The sequence below is a fragment of the Trichoderma reesei genome (genome assembly GCF_000167675.1).
Source record: "Trichoderma reesei QM6a unplaced genomic scaffold TRIREscaffold_25, whole genome shotgun sequence".
Classification (NCBI taxonomy): Eukaryota; Fungi; Ascomycota; class Sordariomycetes; order Hypocreales; family Hypocreaceae; genus Trichoderma; species Trichoderma reesei.
Window position 1 is genome coordinate 83,105 of NW_006711172.1, and position 23,537 is coordinate 106,641.

The window sequence follows — 23,537 nt, forward strand, 5'->3', positions numbered from 1 at the left end:
TGCTGCAAGGCTCTGGACAAGGCTCCGGACGCATCACGAGAAATCATCCAACTACAACTCAAAGATCCACACCATCTACACAGTCAATACCTAACTAGACGGTTGAAAAGAGGGCTGGAATATTTATTGAATGCAAATACAATTAGCTGGAGCCCATACTGAGTAAACGCAATCGCTCAACCAGGTCGCTACTTCAACCCGTGATCTGCTCATGCAAGGCTACGATATGAGCGGAATAGCATCGCCAAACCATCACATACGACCATAGGTAGTGGAGAATTCGGGGTCCCGTCTGCTCCCCCATAGACAAGCCACTAACCGGCAGATTAGTAGTCAGGTGGGTGACCACTGGCGAACACCGGCTGTTGTATGTTTTTCTCTTTTTGCTATCTTGCTAGTTCTCCCTTGTTGCAAGTGTTTTCGTCTTTTGTCGTGTTCCTTGATGGTCTGAGGTGTCTAGGTTGCGTGAGGCGTGTAAGGTACTGGTAGTCCGGAATCATGAAAGGGTGGGGTATCACCATCTCAGGGCCCCTACTTGTAAGTGTGATTCAGGATCAAGAACCACATGCTCAAAAGGGATCTATAAGTTTCCTCTTTTCAACTTCCGAAACGCCAGTCCGGCTCCTAGTGGTATATAGCTTCTATATATTGTAAAGCAGATGTTACAAATCGCAGTCCGTCCTATTCAGCATCAGTCCCCCTCCATTCCAATCCATGCCGTCTCATAAAGATAGGGACAACAGCCGCTGTCCACTTCACTCTCTCCTCTCAGCTCGTCCGCCCGTCCACTTCAACATCCTGCTCTCCTGCGCCTTAACCAACGCACTCCAAGACGGCGACAAGAACGGGTCATGCGCTTCCCCATCCTGCACCTTCTCCGAATCGGATAGCAGCTCTATATCCCTAGAGATATCCATTAGGGGTAATGTTTGAATAGTGCTGATTCCAACATTCGGCGGAGAGTCGTCCGAATCAAGCGGATTCCGCCGTGGTGTACGATGATCCCTCCCAGTAGCAGCTTTGCTCTGCCCTTCTTCCCGCTCGGCTAGGGATCTCTCTTGCTCAACGAGTTCTTGGAGGGCGTTCCCCCTAGCGATCCAGTCCTCCCACGTCTTTTCAACCTTCCACTCCCACCACAGCCGTGAAAGCTGCACGCTCCAACCAAATGTCTCCATCTTGGCGTTGTTCTCTGCATCCCAACTGTAAGAGGCTTGCTTCTTTCTCTTGGCCCTCTCAACACCCTCTTTTGCCAGCAAATCATCCATCATGCGATCCCACTCATCCTCAAGCGCCGCCTCAGAAGTCACCCGCTCATCGAGATCCATGATATTCTCGATCCGATTCGAAAAGATCCGATCCTTGCGACCAATCATCCGTGACAAGGTATGCGGCTGCGGCTTCTTCAACCGCACAAACGGCTGTCCCTCTGTAGTTGCGCTCACAGAGGGAACTTTCCTGGGGCCCTTTAGCGACTCCCTTGGCCTGGGAAGGATATTTGATGTGTATTTCGGAGGCTCGTTTTCCTTGGCGACGTTGATGAGGAGCGGCTCGGGTGGAGGAGCGCGTTTGTGTTGTTTGGGATGAGGCTTCGTGCGGGATACAGCGGCGGTGTTGCGCACGGATTGGAGGTGGTTGAGAACTTGGCTGTGTTCTGGAGAATTGGGAGTTTGCGCTTTTGTGAGCAGATCCAGAAACTGAAAGTCAAAGTTAGTTTGCGCCGGTTGAAGTCGAGAAGCTTGGGTGCAGCTCACCTTGTATCCCGCCCCCATTGCCGCGTATATAAGCCTATAACTCGTATACCCCGTATTCTTGGAGAACCTCTTCCTAACAATCTGCGCAAGTGGGTGTTTCGGCGCATTTTCCGCTAGCGGGATGCGACTCGCAGTCCGGAGGAGAGCACGATAGAGGGCCAGGGCTGCGGTGCGGTGCCGCGAGTTGCGGGCGGCGATGAAGGTTGATCGCGACATGGTTGGTGAGGAGTAATATGCACGGGGCTATAAAGGCAATGGCGTCAAGTTTCTAGCCATTGGGTGTGTTTGTGTGGTGTGAGCTTGAGGTTCGATATGCTTGTTCGTGATCTGGATTTGGTGTTTTCTGGTGATGCAACCCATGCTCATGCTACCTTATCTTATCGCGGTTGGAGGGGTCCGTAGATATTCCGAATCGGGCAATGTTGGAGCTGGAGCTGCTGCGTCAGCATCCGTTTCGTGAGACCGTCCTGGTGCATAAGGTACAATACAAAACGGGCACACAACCGTTTCGTTTCGACACTCGAGACAAAAACAAGTGAGTTCAGGAATCTAACTTTATCCATCGATAGGCTCGAACTCGCCATGTGTTAAAGCTTAAAGCAAGACACGAGACGCATCTCCTGTTGGCGCGATAAACGTGTCTCACCCCTTGTTCGTATTCGGATTCGCAACGCAGGGCACTAATAAGACAACACACAACTGGATCCGAGAACACACACACATTCAAGGTGTCTCACAGCACCACCACGATCGCCCATGTGCCCAACTTTCAGCGAAGAATCCTGCAGGAATGCGAGGCCACGACACATTCATCTTGAGCAAGCAAGATTCATCATGTGGCATGATGCAGCATTAGGGGCTCCTCGTTACTGCATGTGCTGTACCTACTAACTAACCGTAAGCTTTCCACCTTGTAAGTGGTCTGCACGGATTCGGCATGTCACTCGTGCCTTTCCCGAAACTTTGCGGGTGCTATTATTACCTTCATATTCCTTCTGGAGAGAGCGTGGCACTCACGCCTTGTGCCTAGTGCGGCCTTACCCAACGCCATGTTGCTTTGACGGTAAACTCTCTTTACCTCCCATGACGAACATCCACTGGACACAACTGGCGCAAGGATACATCCAAAAGGGGCTCGGACGTCCCTGAGGTTGACTCGAAAGTATGTGCTCAAGAGATCAAAAGTCACCGTGATATCCGGTTTAATACATCTTGAGACAGGTCATGAGTAGGTTGGCCTTTGTCGACTATCCGTCACCATCTACTGAGGGCAATGGCAATGGATCGCATCGTCCTGTTGGGCTCTTTTAACAGTGCTTATCTATAGATATGATCTGTATCTTTTCACAAGAGAAGGAAGACACACCGGATCCTAAAGCAAAGCCCCCTCTTCTACTATCAGTTCGACCCCTTCAAAGCTTGTGACACAAACATGCAAGGGACAACCCCCCAAAACAACCCTTTCACCCAGCGGACACATCGTATCTCATCACATCATGGGGTACAGCCATCATGAGGCTCTCCTCCCGACTTCAACCAGCTTTGAGTTGTCAAGGTTTCTCTTGATGAAACCTTTCGCATCTTACGACCCGTTATTATGGTACTGGGGCATGGCTATTGCCGAGCAGGGAACACGCGGCTGGCCCAGACTGCCGGGATTTGCGACGGTCGTTAACGAGATCCAGATGCTCTTCGCGCCGCAATTGGGCAACGACATGAAGGAGTGAGGCTAACCAGAGAGTAAGCCCCCCCCGGGCATCGCATCGATAACCCCAATTGATCAACCAGTCAACGTCAGTACCCAACAAAGCTGACTTGTCCCACGAAGAGGGGAAGCAGGCAGCCAGTTACCCCAAATCCCGAGCTGGCAAGGCCTCGTCATGGGTGTCTTTTGTCTACGCGTGCAGCTTACACGTCCATCCTCGCTCTCGTTCAGGCTCCATCTTCTCCGGTAGGCACGCTTGTCAGCTTGGTTCGTGGCGCTGGGACTAAGAGCCGCGGCAGGTCTAGCTAGCTAGCAGGACGGCTCCTGGAAACTTGAAGGATTGGATTCCATGACAAGAGGCAAGACAGCTGCCGCTGCCGCTGTCTAGGGCTGATGCAACGGGTGTCAAAGGGTGTCGTCATGCTATATCATTGGCCTAGTCGTAAAGCACCGGTGCCTTGAACGACACCAAGAGGCGCTCAAGCGTACGAGTACCTACTACTAGCTGTTATCCGCGGCTTGGTAAGCGCGCTATGTGCCGTCTGATGCCACCAGAGCTGTGTTATTAAACACTTCGTGCCCATTGAGAAGAAAGGATTACTACGATACAGCGAGTCTTTCGGTGAGCATTACCAAGCGGCATCTCCACTGGATGACCGACGCCAGAACATTCCCCAACCTTTTCTCTTCCTCCTGTCAAATTTTCAAAGCTGGATCTCGGAAGGGATTCAAAGCCCGAGGCTAGGCAGAATGGGGATTTTCTCGACCGCGTGTGGAGCGAGATGGCTTCGCCAGTTTTTAACCTTGTCCAATGCTTCTACTCCAAGCAAAGAAACAAAAGGGACGACGACAGGACCCAGCAGATCGGGCCCGCGGACTCGGTCCCGGCCGAGGCTCGTGGTGTCGATTCCCCGTTTTCCTTTTACCGGGCTAGTGAGTGAGTGAAGTGAGTGACTTTGCTTCTACTAATCATAAGGTATGGAGTGAGAAATTTCTCAGAGCAACAAGTGGAACCATATCGTATGTGATGGTAAGCGGGTTAAGGTTTTCTTGATGTTTATCAGAAGATGCATCTTTCACCGGGCTGGTTTCGTTGCCCGCGATGCATCACATGGCTCCATTAGCCGCAGGACAGCGGTGTCCATGCATTGAGCATGCAGTCCTGTATGTGTGAATATGGATAGGTAGTGGTAGAGAGTCTGCTGCTGGTGCCGGATAGATACCCACTGCATATTATAGCCCACACATGCATCTCCATCCATCGTCGCATATTCCCTTGGCCATCAGCTGTTGCTACTGGCCATCATGCAAGGACGACCAGGTTCGATATTGTTTAGTCCAGCCACCCGACGGATGGCCTTCTCAGCCGCAAAATAGTCGGTGTGTAGCCCGACAAAGCCCGATTCTGACTTCTTGTCAAGCCCATCGCCGGCTATGTACTCGTTCTCGCTGAACGGAAAGGTCGGAGGATGTGCCTGGTCCGTGTGGGAAAACGGAGATTGTCAATAGCCGCGAGGGCGCCAAGTACATACTATTGTCTTTTCCTTCCAGGCACGAAGTGGTGCCTGGCTGTTTTCACCTCGGTATGCGTGACTTGTAAACTGCAGAATATAAAGTGGAACTGGGATTAGAGAGAGAGAGGCTCACATGGAAGACTCACTATGAGAACTGCGGAAGAGACACATCCTTCGCTTCGGGCTGGACCAAAAACGGAGTCGGAGCGCGGGCATCGGGAGTTGCGAGCCTGCATATAAGGTAGTACTACCTTAGTTAACCAGCATGTATGGTCCAAGATTCATGCACGACCGGTCCCCAAAAGCAACCAGTAACTCGTCTCGCAGTGATTAACTACCACCTCCCACACTTGCCCTTGGATCTGCCAGCCTGCGCATGTGCTCCCACGAATTCTGCCCATCCTTCGGCAGGTGGATAGAGAGCAAAAAGTGGGTGACGAGCCATTGGGCGACAAGGCTCTTGGCCTCGGAAATGCGGGCTGATCCCTGTCAGAAAAAAGTAAAAGAGAGAGAGAGAGAGAGAGAGAGAGAGAACGAAGACATTATCCAGACAAAGGGGGAAAAGAAGAAGAAAAAAAAGTAGGGTCTGATCTCCAAATCGTCTCCATTCATCGGCAGAAGACGCACGCACTACTTTGTTCTTTCTGCTTGGCGGGCCGCTATGACTTTGCTACCGGTGTCTGGCGAGTCCGAATACGCCGATATTGATACCTGTGGTGGTGGAGGCATCGCCTGGTTGTAATATGAAGATGGAGAGGAAAGGAGGAACAAGCGTATGAGCAGGACTCAGAAAGGGGACGAATGCGAATCCGATGCAGTGTCATGATACAGTATGATGATCTTAGGTAGATGGTAAGGATAAAGTCACCTTGGAGTTGAAGTCGGTCTGGCAGTTGCTGCAGGCGTTGTCACCTCTCTTGCAGGTATGTACATGCAGGATCAGACCGCGGAGTGTACTCTGAACTCCATGTCCGAGGCGGAAATCCGCGTCTTCTCTGACCGGATAGGCGTTCTGCTTGTACGGAGTACTGAGCAGCAGTCGTCTGAACGGGTATTACTTCTACTGTAGTATTACCTTAAGAGGATCAGACTCCATCATGGCCATGTATGTACATACAGTACAGGCACCTGGTAGCGTAAGCGCGCATGTCGCACATGTCAATTGCTCCGACTGGGCATCGTCTGTCTGCGCACTCCTTTCGGTTTCCACTCGCCTGGCCCATTTCATGTCCGACTCCATACGTGTATTCCGTCGTCGTACTCGCTGTAAAGGCAGCTCCCGAACAGGGACAGGTGAGGTCTCACGGTAGGCAGGTAGGTACCTAAGGTCTCGGGCTTGTCGATTGTAAGTACCTTCGGAGTAGCATGGCGTAGCATGGCATGTCTCTCCAAGGATCGTATCACCACCTGAACCCCATCGAACCTGTCCCCAGGCATGTCTCGTCAACTGGTGAATGCGTTGTCTCACTGCCCCCTACCTCACCAGTCCTCCTCCAATGACGCACCAGGCCACGCCAGTACATGGTCTAGACCTGCCATCTACCTACCTACCTTACCCTTAGCTGGCCCTTCTCGTAACGGCTCATCCGGCTCCACGGACAAGAACACGATGCTTGGGCCAAGTTCCTTGTGCCGAAGCCAAGGTACCTTACCTTACCTAGTGGCAACATTCCTGCTCCATTTGCCCTTGTTGACATCGGCCACACGCCCGGAAAAGTGCCTGGCAAAAGCCTCTTGCGAGCTATAAGTCCACATGTCCCACGCCACAGCCTGCCTCCGTGGACACTTGCAGAAAAGCAAGTGATGGAGCGGCCAAATCAAAAAAAGTTGAGCTCCTCCAGTTGCCACTTGCGGCGCCGCCCCATCTTACAAGCACGGCACTATCTCAACTAACTTCGCTTTGCACGACTAAGACCTTAAGCAGCCCGGTCCCCTCGAGACGAAAGAAAAAAAAAAAAGACAACTTTGACAGCATGTTTGGCTACTAAATACCGGTGTCCTGTCCGTTGCGGAGCGATCGAGAGCTTGTCACACAAGTTCTCTTTATTCCCTCGAGTCGACTCTGTTCTCTTGTCTCAGGCTTCCGGATCCTGGAATCCTCCCTCCGTCATCGCCCTCGCACAGACAGCCACGCTCGCTGCTGCTGCCCTTCGGATACTACGGCCTCGATCACTCCCGTCTGTGTTCTCGAACTCGAAGGCTGGAAAAGGAAGAAAAAGGAGAGAAGGAGGAAAAGAAGGAACAAAAATCGATTGGGCCAAAACATCTTGATCTTCATCCGGGCTGCCGCGCTCACCACCGACTCCGCCGTGCATCTTCACTCTCGGGGTCCGGGCTCTTGAATGTGCCGTTCCAAGTACAGCTGCACGATCTCAAGCCCAGCAAGGCACCCCTGTACATGGTACATGCATCGCCCATCGGCGGCCCGCTCGTAAGGCTCTGGTCGCATGGTTTCCTCAAGTACCGGTAACCTACCGCCACACTCCTCCTCGAGCAAAACCTCCTCCCCAATTGCAGAGTCTTCTGCAAAACTCTCTTTCGTGGGAGGCTTTCTCTGTTGACCGGCCGACAAGCCACAGACAACAGACTGGCCTACATTGTTTTGTCTTCCGACCTCGACTCTTCTGACTCTACTTCTCTTCTACACATCGTCAGCTCTGCTTCTTCTTCGTCTTGATCGAGTCAGCAGTACCTGGAGTACCAGCTCATTTTTCACAGCTCTACAGCTCTGTTGCTCTACAGCTCTTGCTCTCGCTTCTGACGACTCCTGACGATTTTATATCACTACTTTTCACTTACACACGCTGGGCGCTTCAATCAACAGTCAACTTGACTTGTAACAACACACATAGAGCATCAAGCTCTTCTATTCTACTACTCACGAATCTCCTTGCTTCTACTGCGCGGCGTGCAATTTCCTTTCAATCTCAGCTCTCATCATCTTTGACGACGAATACGACTCATCACATAAAAAGACAACTCGTCTCATTCTACTCTCATATATACGGTTGATATCCGTCACAACTCTACACATACTCTATTTCAGATTCGCAGTCCACAACAGGACACGACGAATTCTACAGTCAACCATCAACTTGGTTTGACAACGTGCCTTCCTTCACAGGAAAGCCTTATACAAACTTACTCGTCTCATCTTACAAACACACACACAAACCTCAGACACAATGCTTGTCCACTCTGGAGCGGCCATTCACGGCCATGAGTTTGCCAATGAACAGACCGACAAGTTCTGGATGAATCCTCTGTCGTTTCTGCCAAACTTGCTCAGCTCCGACCTCATCCGCCAGCTGCACGCTGCTTTTCCGGCTTCTGACGAGGATGTGACTCCTCCATCTCGCTCAGCTTCAGTCAAGGAGACTGGCCATGGCCGTCGTGCCTCTTTCACCGCCAGACGCCACACCACTTCTGACCTTGCCAACGCCGTCAAGCTGCAGGAGCCTCTCTCCGACGCTGCCTCCATCTCTGGAAGTGAGCGAACCGATGGCTCAGTCCGGCTCGCAAGGCGAAAGCGCAAGACACGCTCATCAGTGCGGTATGCTCTGGCATTCCCGGCCCCCGGCCTGCGCACCAAGCAGCGGAACTTCTTTCAGGTCCGTCCGCGTGTGTTGTTGCAGCTCAGAGAGCTTGCCGGCAACAAGCGTGCAATTCCGGCATTTGACGTGATCCCGTCAAGCTTGGTTGCGGGAACCCTCATCATCCCAGCATTGCTCAAGGCATTCCCTCGCATGTTCAGTGCCAAACCTCATCTCGGCCAGAACGACTTTCTCTTGGTTCGGCGAGACGACTATGTCCCTGCACATGGCAACCAGCAGCATGACGCCAACAGCAACGGCGACAGCAGCAACGCCTCAGACTACACAGAGGTGCTTGCAGTCATCACCACAACTGAGGATGACGACTGCGCCAAGATTGTCTTTAAAGACGGATCAACTTGGGTCACAAGCCGCAATGCTGGATCATACGAGTTCAACCACATCAACGAGCAAGGCGAGACGGTCAAGGCCAAGTGGATCAAGAAGCCATCTCTTTCTCCACGAACAAGCTGGGGATCAGCCAGCAGCGCCTTTGACGCCAGCAACTCGCCTCCCTCGTCACCTACCACTCCCACGCCAGACGGCAAGTGGACGTTTTGCATCTTGGATCCGTCGACTAAGAAGCACCCCATCCAGGGAGTTCTTGACTCCACATCATTGGAGATATACAATACATATGCCACCCTCCCTGCATCGAGCGGTCAGCTGCCCTCGATCGCACAAGCTATTGAAGCAGAGGTCACTGGCATCTCAGAAGACGGCACCAGCCTCGCAGAGGAGCGGTCGTCGATGGAAGTCTCCGAGTACAACAAGACGCTCATGCTTGCCACAGCGACTTGGATCAGACTCCGCCAGTCGGGCTGGCCTGCATCAGTGACGCCAAAGGCCTCTCGAGCCGTGTCTCAGTGCATCAACTCGGGCCGCTCGCAAGCAGAGAGCCCTGAGGGCGCAAATTTGGGATCATCAGGCTCTCAAGTCTCCCTCACTGATGGGCTCAACTCTCCTGAAGACACCTCAACTTCCACTCAAGCTCCAGCCACTAGTCGACTTCGACGGGCATTCTCCTCAGGGAGCGACTTCATGAAGAGAAGACGCGAGGCGGCAGCTGCAGCAGCGGCATTGGCTCTTATCGCGGAGGGGAAGACAGACGACAAACATGCAGACAACCTCAAGGTCCGGGAAGAGGCAGCTACATGCCGAACCCGAGTCAAGCGTCTTGCACACAAGGTCTTTCATCACTCAAGCACTCAGCGGGTGTCATGATACAGTCTGAAGCTCAAATTTGGAGGAAAGTTTGTTTTGTTTGGGGTTTTGGCCTTGAAAGGCACAGCGATTGCAAGTATATACTTTTGTCAAGCGATGTTTGGTGATTTTTCATTTGGAGCTGGGTGATGGAATACAAGGGCGTTTTTTGGGCTACAGTTGCTGGAGATATACCCTGGGTACCTTAGATGCTGTATAAAGGATGGTTCAACTCACATCGTGGCTCTTGGTTCCATTATAGTATGATGTTGTTGCGTGTGTCGCCTGACAAGGACATGTATCGCAGGTGTCGTTGCATTTGATCTTCCGTATCACTTGTAGTCCGTTGCAGGCTGAGCAGAATCTCTCTCGTCTGATGCTGTGCCCCAGGTTCATGGACCCATGAGGCTCTACGTCATTTGAACGCTGAGTAAGAGACGAGGGCTTCGCTGTCCTTAGCACGAGTCCCCACTGAAGAAACAATCCAAGGGCTTTTGCTGTGTGCGAAGGTAATATCGACTGCGGCATCAGATGTTTTGCCCGTCAAGGTAGAAACATGTTCCCTTACTGTTCCTGCTGGCTCAGTGCAGTTGGACAGCAGCAGCAGGTCTATGCGTTTACTGACTTGGAGCTTGCTCACCTCACCCTGCCCGCATTGAATGTAGTACTACCTTACCTCGAACAAACACAACCTATCATGCTCACTGAAGATGATGTGAGGCTCCCTGTGACCATCTCAATCACCAATTCACTGCTTCCTCCGGCCGGAGTTAATATTTCCGAGTTCCCAGCTTCAGCATCAGAGCAAGGGTTGCGGTTCGATTTCAGTTCGGCGAGGCAGGCTCCCGCTGTACTGACGTACCTTATGAAGTCGGGTGCCGGACGGAGGTGCGGAGATGCGGAGGCACACCTCGTGCTCCAAGCTCCCAGCTGGGCGCTCCAGCGCGTGCTCCAGCTCCTTTCAGGCAGGCTGCCAGCCGCCAACGCGGCAGCTAGCCGAGCTACAGGTGCTTGCTGCTGCCTCCAGTAAATTGCCGCTGTGAGTGCGCTAAGGCCCCTATAATCCGCCCCCCCCGCCGCGCTTTTATGGCATTGAAACCCGACAGCATTGATGGATCTGATTCAATTCGTGCTGTCAAAGGGACCTCCCCGCAGCTGGGCGTAGCCGCCAGATATGCAAGTACCAGGTACTGGCGGCGCGGGTAGGATTAGGCCCACGACCCTGTGTCGTAATGCCAGCAATTGCGAATTGGAAATCCATTGGCCGTGAGTTCGTGCCCCTGCTTCCAGCCCACCTTCGCATCAGCATCATCGGGTGTGTGTGGCCTCGTTTGCATCTGCCTTGCATCTTGTATCATCCGGCCACTCTGCTCTGATATACTCCCCAGCATCTTTCCCTCTTTCCCCCCTCTTCATCTTCTTGTTTCTTCTTTGTTCCCCTGTGTTTCGATTCCACGTCCGCCTTCTCCTGCGGGGTCCTCCATGGGAAGCCTCAGCGCCCATTGCCGTCGTTGAATCCCGCCGCTCGTTGCCCAGGAGCTTCGGCTGCGTGCCAGCCAGCTTTTGTCCAGCAAGTCGGAACCCTTCCCTCAAAGCCCTGCGGAACCCCTCTCTCGCGGCATCCGACAAGCCTCAGCCTCGCCGGCCGGAATAAGAACACGAGAAGCGAAACACATAGACACGCACCAACACACAGCGCCACCGTCAGGATCCTCTGGTGACGATGGACGATAACATCGGCGCCAGCCATCAGGGCCCCCCGGCCGCGCTGTCTGCGAGTGCGGCATCGCACCTCTTGGCCAGCTTCGCCGCCTACGAGCCCATCTCGCGTTCGACCTCGCCGGGGCTGCCCTTTCCCAAGTCCGACGACGACGACAAGCGGCGGTACCGCCAGCGCACCTTTGCCTACTTCCGCCAGCTGCCCTTCGAGGTCGAGGAGGAGGCTCAGCGCGACGCGGCCCTGCAGGGCATCCTCAAGCAGCTCTACATCGCCATCCAGGCCGAGGACTTTTCGCCCGGCGCGCTTCACTGGACTAGGGAGCTCCAGGGATGGCTTAACCTCAAGTTCGAGATGACGAGGGAGTTGAGAGCCAAGCTGGCCAAGCTGTACTACTCGCTGGCGCTGGCCCCCGGCGTTGACGGCAATGCTGCCGACAGATTTGTCCGAATGGCTGTAAATCTGACGCGGTACGTTGGCATGGGACAAGCTTCCCCTCTAAACCCCCCTCTGGCTGTGCCTCTGCTAATTTGGACTTTAGGAAAAATCATTATCTCAAACCGGGCGAAGATCTTACTCTCGACTGGAAACCGCTGTGGGCAGAGGTCAAGGCCTACGTGCTCCCCTCCGAAGTCCCAGCCCATCAGTCGCACCGAAGACGAGCGGCCAAGCAGCTCCTCAGGCTGACCATCAATGCACACACATACTTTGACCCCAGAGAGAGGCGGGCCATGCTGGAGGAGTTTCTGCCCTACTTCAGCCTCAATGACCTCCAGAATGCCTTCGTCGTCATTGGCGCCCTCAACAGCCTCCTACCTAGCCATCCCGCCCCGGAGTCGGAGGTGGGGTCGCATCCGGCCGACTTCTTCCCGACTCTCTTCCACCTATGGTCTCTGGTCAACCGCTCCAAGACTATTGATGTGGCCTTTATAGATCTGTTCTCCCGGATAGCGAGAGACCACAGCAACTGCTCCTACGTCCCATTTGGAGAGCATGGCATCTTCACAAAGGCCCAGTCCGACGTCATCTTCACGGCCATCCTGAGGCTTACCCTTATTCCCGTTGGACAGGCCAACTCTCCCTACACGCCCCTCGACTATTTGGCTGGCACAGGCGTGTATTTCGAGAAAGATAAGAAGAAATATCCCATTGCCTATATGATTGCCCGACTCATTGTGAGCTCTCTATCTCCTATTTGCTGCGAGAAGGAAGAGTCCATCATGTCCAGCTTGGAAGGCCTGATTGAGTCCATCGACACCTTCTTCCATCCTTCCAATCAGGGTGCCTGGTCCGGTATGCTCGCACAACTGATCCTGTACCTGACGGACGCCTTTGTGTCCCGCTGGAACCGCGAGCAGAGCTCGGAGCTTGAGGTCCCCAAGGAGCGCAAGATCAATGACGGACTCAAGCAGCGCTTCGTCAACGCTCTCAAAGAGGTTACCTTTATGGGCATTTTCTCCAAAAGCACCCGTGTGGCGCAGATTTATACCAATGCTCTGCAAGGCTTGGCCTATCTGGAGCCCGATCTGGTCCTTCCGGGGGCCCTGCAGCGCTTCTACCCAAGTCTCCAGGGCCTGGTAGAAGTTCACAGGACAACTTCCAGTCTGAACGGCCTGCAGATGATTGCCAACATCATGTCCAAGCTAAAGGGCTACCGCTGCCACATCACTGCGCTGCTTGCCCTGGCGCTCCCTGGCATTGATGCAAACGATCTCAACAAGACGCAATATACTTTGCACTTCATCCAGGCTGTGGCTTACAGTATTCCCATTGTACCCCTGACGAGTGGGGAGAGCCACATCCACGATACGACCCTGGCCATGGAATGGGTGCAGGGCGAGATGGCTCGCATGGAGCTCGAGGGGCAGAATGTCAAGATTGACTACAACTCCGAACTCACCGACGAGGATGAAGCCATGATTCTGAGGTCCTCGACTGCCGGATTTGGCGAGTTCTTGATCACGCTCTTGGGCAAGGTCTTCACTCTGCTGGAGAACCTCCCCGATGCTAACCAGGTGCGGGGAGGGACACCGGAGGACAGTGTTGTTAACGCCCTGCCCGCCGCTCTTTCGCCCCTGTTCGCGTCCATGTCCCCGGAACTCTTCGACATTGCCTTGGAAAAGATTGCCACATTTGTCTCATCGCACGTCGTCCATCAAGCGCGCGATGCCATGGCTTGGATCCTCAATGCACTGTGCAAGGTCAACCCGGAAAAGACTCTCAAGGTCTTCATCCCCATGTTTGTGGTGAGTATCCGCAACGAGATTGACTTGAACCACGCGGCGTCCGATCGCACCAGCGGTACAGATTATCTGCCCAGAGACCGAGCTCTGGTTTGGCATGTCACCATGCTTGCCATGTCTGTTGTGCACGTCGGCCGTGAGGTCCTGAACTACAAGGACGAGCTGCTCGGAATTGCGCGGTACATGCAAGAGAAATGCCGCGGCCTGCCTACGATTCTCGTGTCAAACTACATTCATCACCTGCTGCTCAACCTGACGCACACGTATCCCATCGACCATGCCCTGTACGAACCCGAAGTTCTCGAGAGAGGCCTCGATGTCACCGACTGGGGCAAGACGACGGCGCCCGCTGACCTTACCATCAAGTGGCACCAGCCGTCACCGCCAGAAATCGAGTTTGCCGTCGAGCTCTTTGCATCACAGACCAAGTCGGCTGCCGAGCAGCTGGAGCTTCTGCTGAGCGACGCTCCGCCTGTGGCCCGAAAGGGCAAGAACAAGGAGTGGTCCGACGAAGTATCTCGTCTCATGCAGCAGATCCGTCTCGTCATTAGCGGTATGGCTACCATGTTTGATCCGAAACGGGCGTCTGGAGAGACTGTCGGGAAGAACAGCGGAGCAGGCCATGACGACATGGACGTTGATGTAGAAGACGAGGACCCCCTTGCCGAGGTTGCCGAAGACGAGGAGCTGCGGCCACAGTACAGATACAAGGCTGGCTATCTTCTGAGTCCAAGCGACCCCGTCTATGAGCGCATTCACGACTTGCGCGAGCAGCTGGGACAGTTATTGACCAGGACGCACTCGTTCCTTCTTCAAAACGAGGAAGATGACGTGGACTGCTTCACCACCTTGTATATCGCTTACCGGACCTGGATCACGGACGTTGGCATCGAGCGGTCGGCTCACCCCTTGGAGAGGCATCTGCGGCTGTACAAGAGTGATATCGCGGCCTTCAAGATCAAGGGTTTGAGAAAGGTCTATCCCCGCCCTCTGCTCATCAAGCGAGCTGAGGCGTACCAGATGTCCCGCATGAAGCACAACGCTTCGGCTCGGCAGAAGAGCGAACTGGACAAGCGGTTGCTGCTGGATTTGGCACAGTCGTGCCTCTCCTCGTACGCAGACGTCCGTCGCGTTGCACAGAGCGCGCAGGACTCGTCGCTCAAGGTGCTCATCGGCGGCAAGCCCCTGGTGATTCCGGTGATCCTAGAGGGCTTCAGAAAGAGCATCGAGAACAACGACCACGACCGAATCAAGGGTGCCATGTACTCGCTCTTCCTTACGTCACTGTTGAGGACGCTGATGCGAGACTGGAGATTTGCGCCTGACGCAATGAAGCTCTACATACAGACGGCTGGTATCGACAAGCCGTCTATACAAACCATTGGCTCCTCCGTCATCTACTCGTTGATCGAATTTGGCAAGCAGCTTGAGCGAACTGTTTTGGTTGACTCTTCCCTGGTCGACTCGATTAAGCCCGCCGAAGACGTGTCTCAGCCAATCGGCAATCGCCGCCGATTCATTCTGCAGAGGCGAGAGAAGGTCGAAGCCTCCAAGGCGGATCTCGGACTGTGGCTGACCAGGCTGGCCAAGGGGGCTCACTGGAAGATAGCGTCCCGATGCGCCATCTTCGCCACCAACCTGTGCCTCCGCTTCGACACAATCGCCCCTCCAGAATTCGTGGATCTGGTTGCGAGGGGAACCAATGACCCTCACCCTGGGCTGAGGAACTACTATCTCTCCGCATTCACGACGCTCTTCTCGACCATCGACATGCGAGCAGTCTATGACCATGACTTTAACAATTATTTGTTGGAAAAGGAGGTCGATTACAGAAACAAGATTCAGGTTCCAGTGGAAAAGGGCGACGCTGAGTTTACCCAGAAGTTCCTGGATGCGTTCGAGCAGCATCATTCCGAGGCCGAGTACATGGTGGACTCTGACCACCCCGGATGGCTGGTTTGGGGCAAGAGCTTCACCGCGTTCAGTGCCAAGCCGAAGCCCTTTGATAACTACGACGAGACGGAACGAGCGGTTCGTGATCAAATCGGTAAGATCCTCACCAAGGACTGGCTCCGCCAATGCTTCGCGTACCTCAAGCAGGAGCCGCGGGATGCCAACACGGACAGGTTCCGCATGCACAATGTCTATCTCCTGATGCACGTTTTCGACCTGATGCACTATGGGCGCACGGCAATCGTTCTGGAAGACGTCGTCGACCTCGTCAAGGAAGTATATGATGACGGCAACGACAAGCACCAACACCGTGCCACTGCGGAGATCCTGGGAGCCTTGCTGGCCGGGTCCAGCGATGATCCGCCAGAGATACGATACAAGGTCTGGCAGTACGCCGCGCCCCTCATGCTGAAGATACTTGACGAAGACTTGACACCTGAGAACTTGCAATACTGGTTGACGTGTCTCCACCTCATCCTTGACTCCAAAGACCCGCGTCGGTCCTGCGAGATCATCGACGATCTCAAGACGTTCCGCCTTGACATGACCTCTAATGCGGCCTTTAAGGAGTCCTCCAAGATCCAGCTCCTAGAGTTTGCCGTGGCTGACGCTGGCTGGCATTTCCGCGGGGTGCAGCCCATTCTCAACGACTTCTTAGCCCACATCGACCACCCTTATAAGGCTGTGCGGGAGGCCATGGCTCGTGTCTTGTCTATAATTTACAAAACAAGGTACTACGAAGCGTTTGAGAATGTCCAGGTTCTGCTGGATACTAACAAGGAGGCGTCGTCTATTGGTCTGCGTCCCTACCAAGCCTCTGATGAGCTCAAGGCTACCATGAAGGACGTTTTTGACCGTCTCGAGAAGTGGCGTCTTGAACGTGCACCCGGCCAGCAGGAGCAGTCTGCGTACACATGCGGATCTAAGACGGTTCTAGTGTGGCTGGATTGCACGCTCTCGTCCCACGAGTGCACGCAGCTGGTGCCCTTCTTTGCAACCCCATTCATGGATCAGCTTCTGCACATGATGGACGTCAAGGAAGACCCCGAGCTGATGAAGCTGGCGTATCATGTCTATCGCCACCTCCCCAACATTCCTTTCCGCGACGGCGAGGATGCTGAGTTCATCGAGGGGCTCGTCAGAATCGGAAGGACGGCGGCCAGTTGGCATCAGCGCCTGCGCGCGTTGGTCAACATGCAAGTCATTTACTTCCGACGCATCTTCCTGACGAAGGAGCCGCAGCGAGACCGGCTGTTCACTACTGTGTCGGACATGCTCGGGGACAATCAGCTCGAGGTTCGAGCATGCGCGGCCACGACGCTTGCAGGAATGATTCGCTGCTCCCCGAGTCGCATTCGCAATCCCATGATTGCGCGTCTCAAGAGTCGCTTCGAGAAGGAGCTGGACCAAAACCCCATGCCCAAGCGCGGACCCAAGCTCCCGGGAACAGAAACCCCCGTGGATGTGCACAAGCAAATTAACAGGAGACACGCTGCGGTCTTGGGCCTTGGCGCACTCGTTGAAGCGTTCCCGTACGCAACACCGCCTCCCAAGTGGATGCCTGAGGTGCTGGCGACTGTGGCTCGACGGGCTGCGGGTGACCCAGGCGTTGTAGGCAAGGCGGCCAAGGGAATCCTCAGTGAGTTCAAGAAGACGAGACAGGATAGCTGGACTGTGGATCAAAAGGTGAGTCGTACTCAATTACTGAAAATCGTTCGAACAGAGAGATGCTAACCATGTTCGACAGTACTTTACCCAGGAGCAACTCGAAGACCTAGAAGGAGTCTTGTGGAAGAGCTACTTTGCCTGATTGCATCTTCTTTTCCTTGTCCATTTATCCCTCCAGAACAAAAGCATGTAGAGGGATGGTTGGTATTTTGTAGACGGATATCTTACTGCAACATTTGCATCTGTATTGGCATCGGTCTTTGGATGAAGGGCAGAATTTTGGTGACAGCAGGATTGGGAACAGGTTACGGAGTGTCGCACGGGCGATGCGGGTGGACAGCACGCAGGTCTTGCGCTTGGGTAGAGGGGGGCGGAAAGGGTCTGCCTCTGTTCAAACTGATCATCTCCTACTCTGATCGACGGGGTTGACGGCATGGTGCGGGAAGTGAGTAGCGAGGTTCAGGGGATGTGGACTGATGAAGGGGGCATGAATGAGGGGGGGGCTTTGCTGTCGAACGTTGATTGTAGCATTGAAACATGAAGAAGTACTGTAGAAGCCTGATGATGGATTCCCCCTTTCTTTTCGATAGTGGGCGGCTGTGGTGTCGTTGGGCGACCTTGTGAGGCTGAGTCGAGCAGGAGTGTCAAGTAGGGGGGGGAAAGGGGCTTGGGCTGCCTATCATGGCGACCCCTTTATAAGACCCTTTTGCTGAGATTTAGCTCGCAAGCTGAATCTTGTGTGGCCTTGTGCAAGACGCTTACGTAAGCAAGGCCCGGGTAGCTCAATTGGCCAGAGCGTGCGGCTTTTAACCGCAAGGCTGGGGGTTCGAGCCCCCCCTCGGGCGCCATATTGCTTTATTTTTGTTCAATTTTTGCTCTCTGATGTAAGTAACTTGGAAATGTGATTTGCAGACCTGTACTGTGACTATTGTTTTGGTTGTTGTTGTCCTTTGCTTGGGTTAAAGGAAAGGGGGGGAGGTGGTAGATCTTGGGGTTTATGCTGGAGGGAGGATGATGGGTGGGCATGTGATGAGGCATTGCTCGTGGAATGTGATGGATCTGGGTGGCTGCCGAGTCAGACTAACAAAGCAGCTGGTAACTTATCAAGGAAGAGATTAGGAGTTAGAATATGGGGTTGGCGACTGGTGAATGGACGAGAAACACTTCGTTTAAAGGGGAGGGGAAGGTTATGTGTTGGCAAGCTTGGATGCAAGATGTGGCTAGCGGTCATTTAGTTCACCTCGGTCAGGCGAAGCTTTGACGATACAGGATGTAGGTGCTCTTTTTTGGCGGCTTGATGGCCACGTATCTTTGTTATCACCAGGCTATGAGCTGTTGGGGTGAGCTGTCTTGGAGGCCCCCTTGTTCTGCGCCTCGCTAGGAGTTGCATCGTTTCGAGGAGGTTGATGGCCAGTGATGAGGATGGCGTTGATGAGGAAGAGTGACGGTGAGTGAGCGGTGAAGCTGGGGAGGGAAGCTGATGTATTGGTGTGTTCGTACTTGGTATGACTGGTGTGGCTGTGAAGGAGAGAGTCTGTCTTGTGCTAACGGTCATCGGTCTGATCTGACATTTCTGGGAGAATCGTCGAATGCATATGGCGTGTGGGTTTGATGTTTCGATGGGCCAATCTCAAAGGCTTCGAATCGCCATAAAGGGTAATTGCCGAGCTCGGAGTACTAGAATGCGCAGTCGGGGCGCCTTTTATTTACCCACTCTGGAGACGGTGCACATGTTCACTGCCGATGAGTCTGGTTTGAAGTCTCGAGTTGACTTGGCGGGAACAGGGCGTTGAAGGATTTGAGGCATCTTGCAAGGCTCAATGTTTGACAGCCCGGATGAAGTCACTCCGGGTGTAATACTGCAAATGCTCAATACAACCACAACACGGGCACCCTGTCGGGGCTGCAAGGGACCAGACCGGGCAGCTCTAGCGCCTGGAGGCCTAAAAAGTGTCCCCCTGAAAGGTCCAGGTCCCCTTCAAACATTAAGGTACTTACAGTGGAACTTGACCTAACGTGCCTGCCCGCTGCGCATTCCGGGGGGGCGTTTAGCGGTGATGTGGGGTCTGCTTCGGGTATGGGCAGGGTAGATACGGCAGGTACGGGCGACTTCGAGGTGGCATGCAAGACGTCACACGAGAGAGGGAGCGCATCTGATCTGGTAGATACTCTTCTGTCATCTTCACCCTCTTCGGCGTGTCTCCGCTACTTGCAAGGTTCCCGGCAGTTCGGTCTGGGGCGACGTCCAGTCTGCAGTCTGCGAGTATCCGCCAGCTGGCTCTTGCATTCGCCCACCAATCAATCGATATAGAGCGATCGGTAGGAAGATTCAGCTTCCCCCAGGGCGCGCGACAGTGGCCCACGCTTGGCTTCTTTCCTCTTTGTTCAGCGCAGACTAGGGACGCCATTGACCGGTGCTTTGGCTGCTTCAAGGCACTGCACAGACGGGATACGCATCGCCCTACCAGTCCAGCATCGAGTCAAGCTTCTTTCATGCGCCGCTGAGGCTGTTACAGCGGCGCTTCAAAACCCCCCTGTCGAGGCCAGGTCTGGCGGGGCCAGTGCGGTAGCTTGTGGCTCGCTGGCCGAAAGACTCGCATCTGCAAATCCATCAATCCAATCCAATCCACTCGCATTCCTGACCAGGTCCTCTTTCGGGCAAGGCAGGGCAACGTTGGGAGGTCGTGGGTGACCCGGGCGACTGGCCCGTGACTGCAAGCGCCGGTGCTGTGACCAACTGGCATTGATAGCATTTGCCTACGAGCAGTAGCTCCAGGGTCTGCTCGTGTTTCCTTCTCACCTCAGCCTCGAGGCTATTGCTCTCTTTAGGCTGCCAGAGTTTGTTTGCTGGCGGTTAGGCGATTCATTGCCGTCGTGGTCAAGCTTTCAGGCTCTCTTTGTCATTTTCTAATTTGCTTTTACCACTTTAGTGCACGACTGGCCGGGCTGACGCAAAGTTCAAGTCGACTATCCGAGGCAAACAGACGTACCTTATATATACAGGTAGAGCCCTTTGAGCAGCATCGAGCACACACGCCTGGCTGAGCGACAATGAAGAGTGGCAGTGACGCACCACAAAGAGACGCAAACAAGTTATCAAAGCACCATCGCGGCAAACACTAATCCACTCGCTCGGTCGTCTGCCTGCTCGCTCGCTACCTCGTGTTCGTCCCACCAGGACCAGCCCTACCTTTCACCCGCAATCCGCTCGTCTTCATGAACAAAGGTCCCCCCATGAGAGAGGCTAGGCTGGAAGCAAGGCTGACGACACCCCATCCTTCGTCACATTGCTCGTGCTTCGGCATCTCTTCATATTCGCCGACGTCGCTCCTTTCGCTCATGGGCTCCAAGTTCTCCAGACTCCCGCGGCGCAGACTTCGGAACAGCAGACGATCTACCATGCCGCAGACAAACAGTAAGCGCGCAAAGGGCCGTAGGCACCTCGTTGACGGGCTGCTGATTAGGCGCTCTCGCCAGCACGGTGCTTCTGACAAGGACGGCGACGGTGACGGAAACGGCGATGGCGACAACGACAGGGCCGCTGCGCTCCGGCTTGTCAAGGCACTCGACGCCGAGGTTGACGAGCGGCGGAGCGGAGATGCCGCGGGACATGTGCAGGGGCCGCCGCGCGGTCTCCGGGCCGGGGACGGCACTCTGGGCCTGCCACTGGACCCTGATGACGCCGGTGCCGGAGGCCCAGTATCGGTACCAAGTCTAGATGACTACGAGAAATGGCGAAACGAGGTTGTCTCGAGGGAAGAGGAGCTTTCGTTTGATGCCCGGTGCCGCTCCCGCGCCACGCCCCAGGAACTCCGAGTTGATGGCATTATCCGAAAGATGCGACGGCGAGACGACGCTTTCTTTGCGCGCCAACCGCCGCGAAAGGGATATAGAGGTCAGCTGCATACACGCTTTGCTGGCGACCACTTTTTGGGCAACGTCGACCTCATCAACAAGACGGCGCTGTTCCAGATTGCTTCCAAAATGCCCAAGGGTGCCCACCTGCACATTCACTTTAACGCCTGTCTCCCACCAAAGGTGCTTCTCGATATTGCAAAGGGCATGGATCGCATGTTCATTACGAGCTCTCTCCCCCTTGTCCGCAAGTCTGAGACTCATGGAGAGGATGAGTATGAAAATTTCCACAAGTGCGAGATACAATTTTCCATCATGAGCGTTGAGAAAGAGAAGGAGGATCCTGGCGACCTGTTTTCGGCCGACTACAGATCTAGACAGTCGATGAAATTCTCTGAGTTTTTGCGTCGGTTCCCGGATGTTTATACGGCGGCCACGCCTGACGAGTGGTTGCTGCATAAGCTCATGTTTGAGGAGATGGAGGCTCACCATCCTTATCAGACAGCCTCTGGGTGAGTTTGGTCTTGCCATGTCATCTTGTGGCATCGATCCATCTCGTTATTATAGACGTTTCAAGACTGACACCCTTTTCTCCGATGCAGCGCTTGGGAAAAGTTTAACGGGAGGACACGCATGATGAAGGGCTTGTTCAACTATGAAACGGCATACCGCGCTTATACATATCGCTGCCTCGAGGACTTCGCCCGTGATAATATTCAGTACGCTGAAATACGACCCAACTTTATGATGAGCAACCAGCTCTACCACGATGACGGCACCGGTCCCATCAACAACGAGGGCATCATGTCCATAATCATCAACGAGGTGGAGAAATTCCAACGAGACAGGGCCGAACAGGGCAAATATTTCGGAGGGCTCAAAGTGATATACTGCACGCCACGATCGATGCCTCGGCCAGATATCCAAGCCGCCCTCGCCGAATGCATGGAGTTCAAGAAGAAGTGGCCTCAGTGGATAGCAGGTAAGCAAGGCACTCGTGTCTCCCTCTTTGGAGCCAAGGCTTACTGTGTTTAGGTTTCGACCTGGTTGGGGAAGAGGCAAAGCCTAATCCTCTAAAGACGTATATTCCTGAATTCCTGGAGTTCAAGAAGAAGTGCGCCGAGCAAAACCTGGACATCCCCTTTTTATTTCATTGCGGTGAGACGCTGGACATGGGCACCGACACGGATGGTAATCTGGTCGACGCTCTGCTGCTCGGCTCGAAGCGCATTGGGCACGGCTTCGCCCTGGCAAAACACCCTTACATTATGCAACAGATGAAAGCCAAGGGCATCTGCCTGGAGTTGTGTCCGATTTCCAACGAGATTCTAGGGCTTACTCCACGAGCGAATGGACACACCATGTACCAGCTGCTGGCGAACAACGTGCATTGTACCGTGAGCTCCGACAACGGTGCGCTCTTTAGGTATGCCGCCTTCTCTGCTTTCTTCCCCGGACCTCGTGGCTAACCGGAGCAAAAGATCTACTCTGTCTCACGACTTTTATCAGGTCATGGTGGGCAAGGCAGACATGGGGCTGTACGGATGGAAGCAGCTCGTCATGTGGAGCCTCGAACACGCGTGTCTCAGCGACAAGGAGAGGGAGACAATGTTTCGTGAGTGGGAGCAGCTGTGGATTGAGTTTCTCGAGTGGGTAGAGAAGACTTTTGGTGATGTGGACGACGAAGCCAAGATTTGAAATTTGATCTACCAAATAATGCCGTTATCTTTCTTTGGTTATGGAGGCCCGCGTGATGGCGTTTGGTTCTTTCTTTTGGGTTGAGGTGTCTTGGGTGTGTTGCGACTTGAAGACTAGAGGGGGGCTATGCTGGGGCGTTGTTTGCTTGCACAGCCGGGTCGGCGGAGTACCTTGTGAAGATGAGGACTGAGCGCGATTCTTGTATATACCTAGATAGTTTTACCTACTTTGTGATATCCTGGGTTCTTGTCAAGAGTTTGATGGATTGGTCAATATGAGGTTATGAATGCATTTAGACCCTTTGAGGGTTGCTCATATATGACGACTGTTTTATTTGGCTAAACTTTCGCACTGCAGTCATTATTATACCTTGTTTGCACACAACATTATATAGTCTTTTGGGTTGTGTGATTTAAGGGGAGGTACAATGAGGTTTATGGAGAGCACTGGAGGCATTTGGTTGTCGATACCCCCGTTGGAGGCCTTGAGAGCCGCCCTCGCGCACTTACGTACATACATGGATTATTGAGGTCCATGGGTTGCTGCAGATTCGGAACCTTGAATGCACTGCACGCAGCTGCATGACATTCGTCAGTGGAGGCTTGGCGCTAGGCAGAGGATGAGAGGGGTTCGGACG

The 23,537-nt window shown here is 53.9% G+C and overlaps 5 protein-coding genes across 5 annotated transcripts; 3 read left to right on the top strand and 2 right to left on the bottom strand.

The window, feature by feature from the left end:
* Nucleotides 1–755: 755 nt before the first annotated feature.
* On the bottom strand, nt 756–1,967 carry TRIREDRAFT_111186 (uncharacterized protein; the record flags this gene model as incomplete). The annotated part of the gene is made up of 2 exons (XM_006968707.1): nt 756–1,694; nt 1,752–1,967. 2 exons carry the CDS (start codon nt 1,965–1,967, stop codon nt 756–758), a joined length of 1,155 nt encoding a protein of 384 aa, XP_006968769.1.
* Nucleotides 1,968–4,739: 2,772 nt separating this feature from the next.
* Nucleotides 4,740–7,928, bottom strand: TRIREDRAFT_123674 (uncharacterized protein; the record flags this gene model as incomplete). The annotated part of the gene is made up of 8 exons (XM_006968708.1): nt 7,093–7,928; nt 6,628–6,755; nt 6,527–6,596; nt 6,088–6,417; nt 5,319–5,456; nt 5,117–5,200; nt 4,989–5,057; nt 4,740–4,931 (listed from the first exon to the last, which is right to left on the bottom strand). Exons 1-8 carry the CDS (start codon nt 7,246–7,248, stop codon nt 4,740–4,742), a joined length of 1,167 nt encoding a protein of 388 aa, XP_006968770.1. The 5' UTR covers nt 7,249–7,928.
* A 227-nt stretch (nt 7,929–8,155) lies between these two features.
* TRIREDRAFT_123675 (uncharacterized protein) lies at nt 8,156–9,787 on the top strand (the record flags this gene model as incomplete). Its single annotated transcript, XM_006968646.1, has 1 exon — nt 8,156–9,787. One exon carries the CDS (start codon nt 8,156–8,158, stop codon nt 9,785–9,787), a length of 1,632 nt encoding a protein of 543 aa, XP_006968708.1.
* Nucleotides 9,788–11,489: 1,702 nt separating this feature from the next.
* On the top strand, nt 11,490–17,921 carry TRIREDRAFT_81457 (uncharacterized protein; the record flags this gene model as incomplete). Its single annotated transcript, XM_006968647.1, has 3 exons — nt 11,490–11,953; nt 12,025–17,365; nt 17,427–17,921. 3 exons carry the CDS (start codon nt 11,490–11,492, stop codon nt 17,487–17,489), a joined length of 5,868 nt encoding a protein of 1,955 aa, XP_006968709.1. The 3' UTR covers nt 17,490–17,921.
* Nucleotides 17,922–21,061: 3,140 nt separating this feature from the next.
* Nucleotides 21,062–22,900, top strand: TRIREDRAFT_68522 (uncharacterized protein; the record flags this gene model as incomplete). The annotated part of the gene is made up of 4 exons (XM_006968648.1): nt 21,062–21,714; nt 21,805–22,184; nt 22,238–22,628; nt 22,684–22,900. Coding segments are annotated over 4 exons (1,641 nt in total), but the record flags the coding sequence as incomplete, so codon positions are not given.
* Between the last annotated feature and the right edge of the window lie 637 nt (nt 22,901–23,537).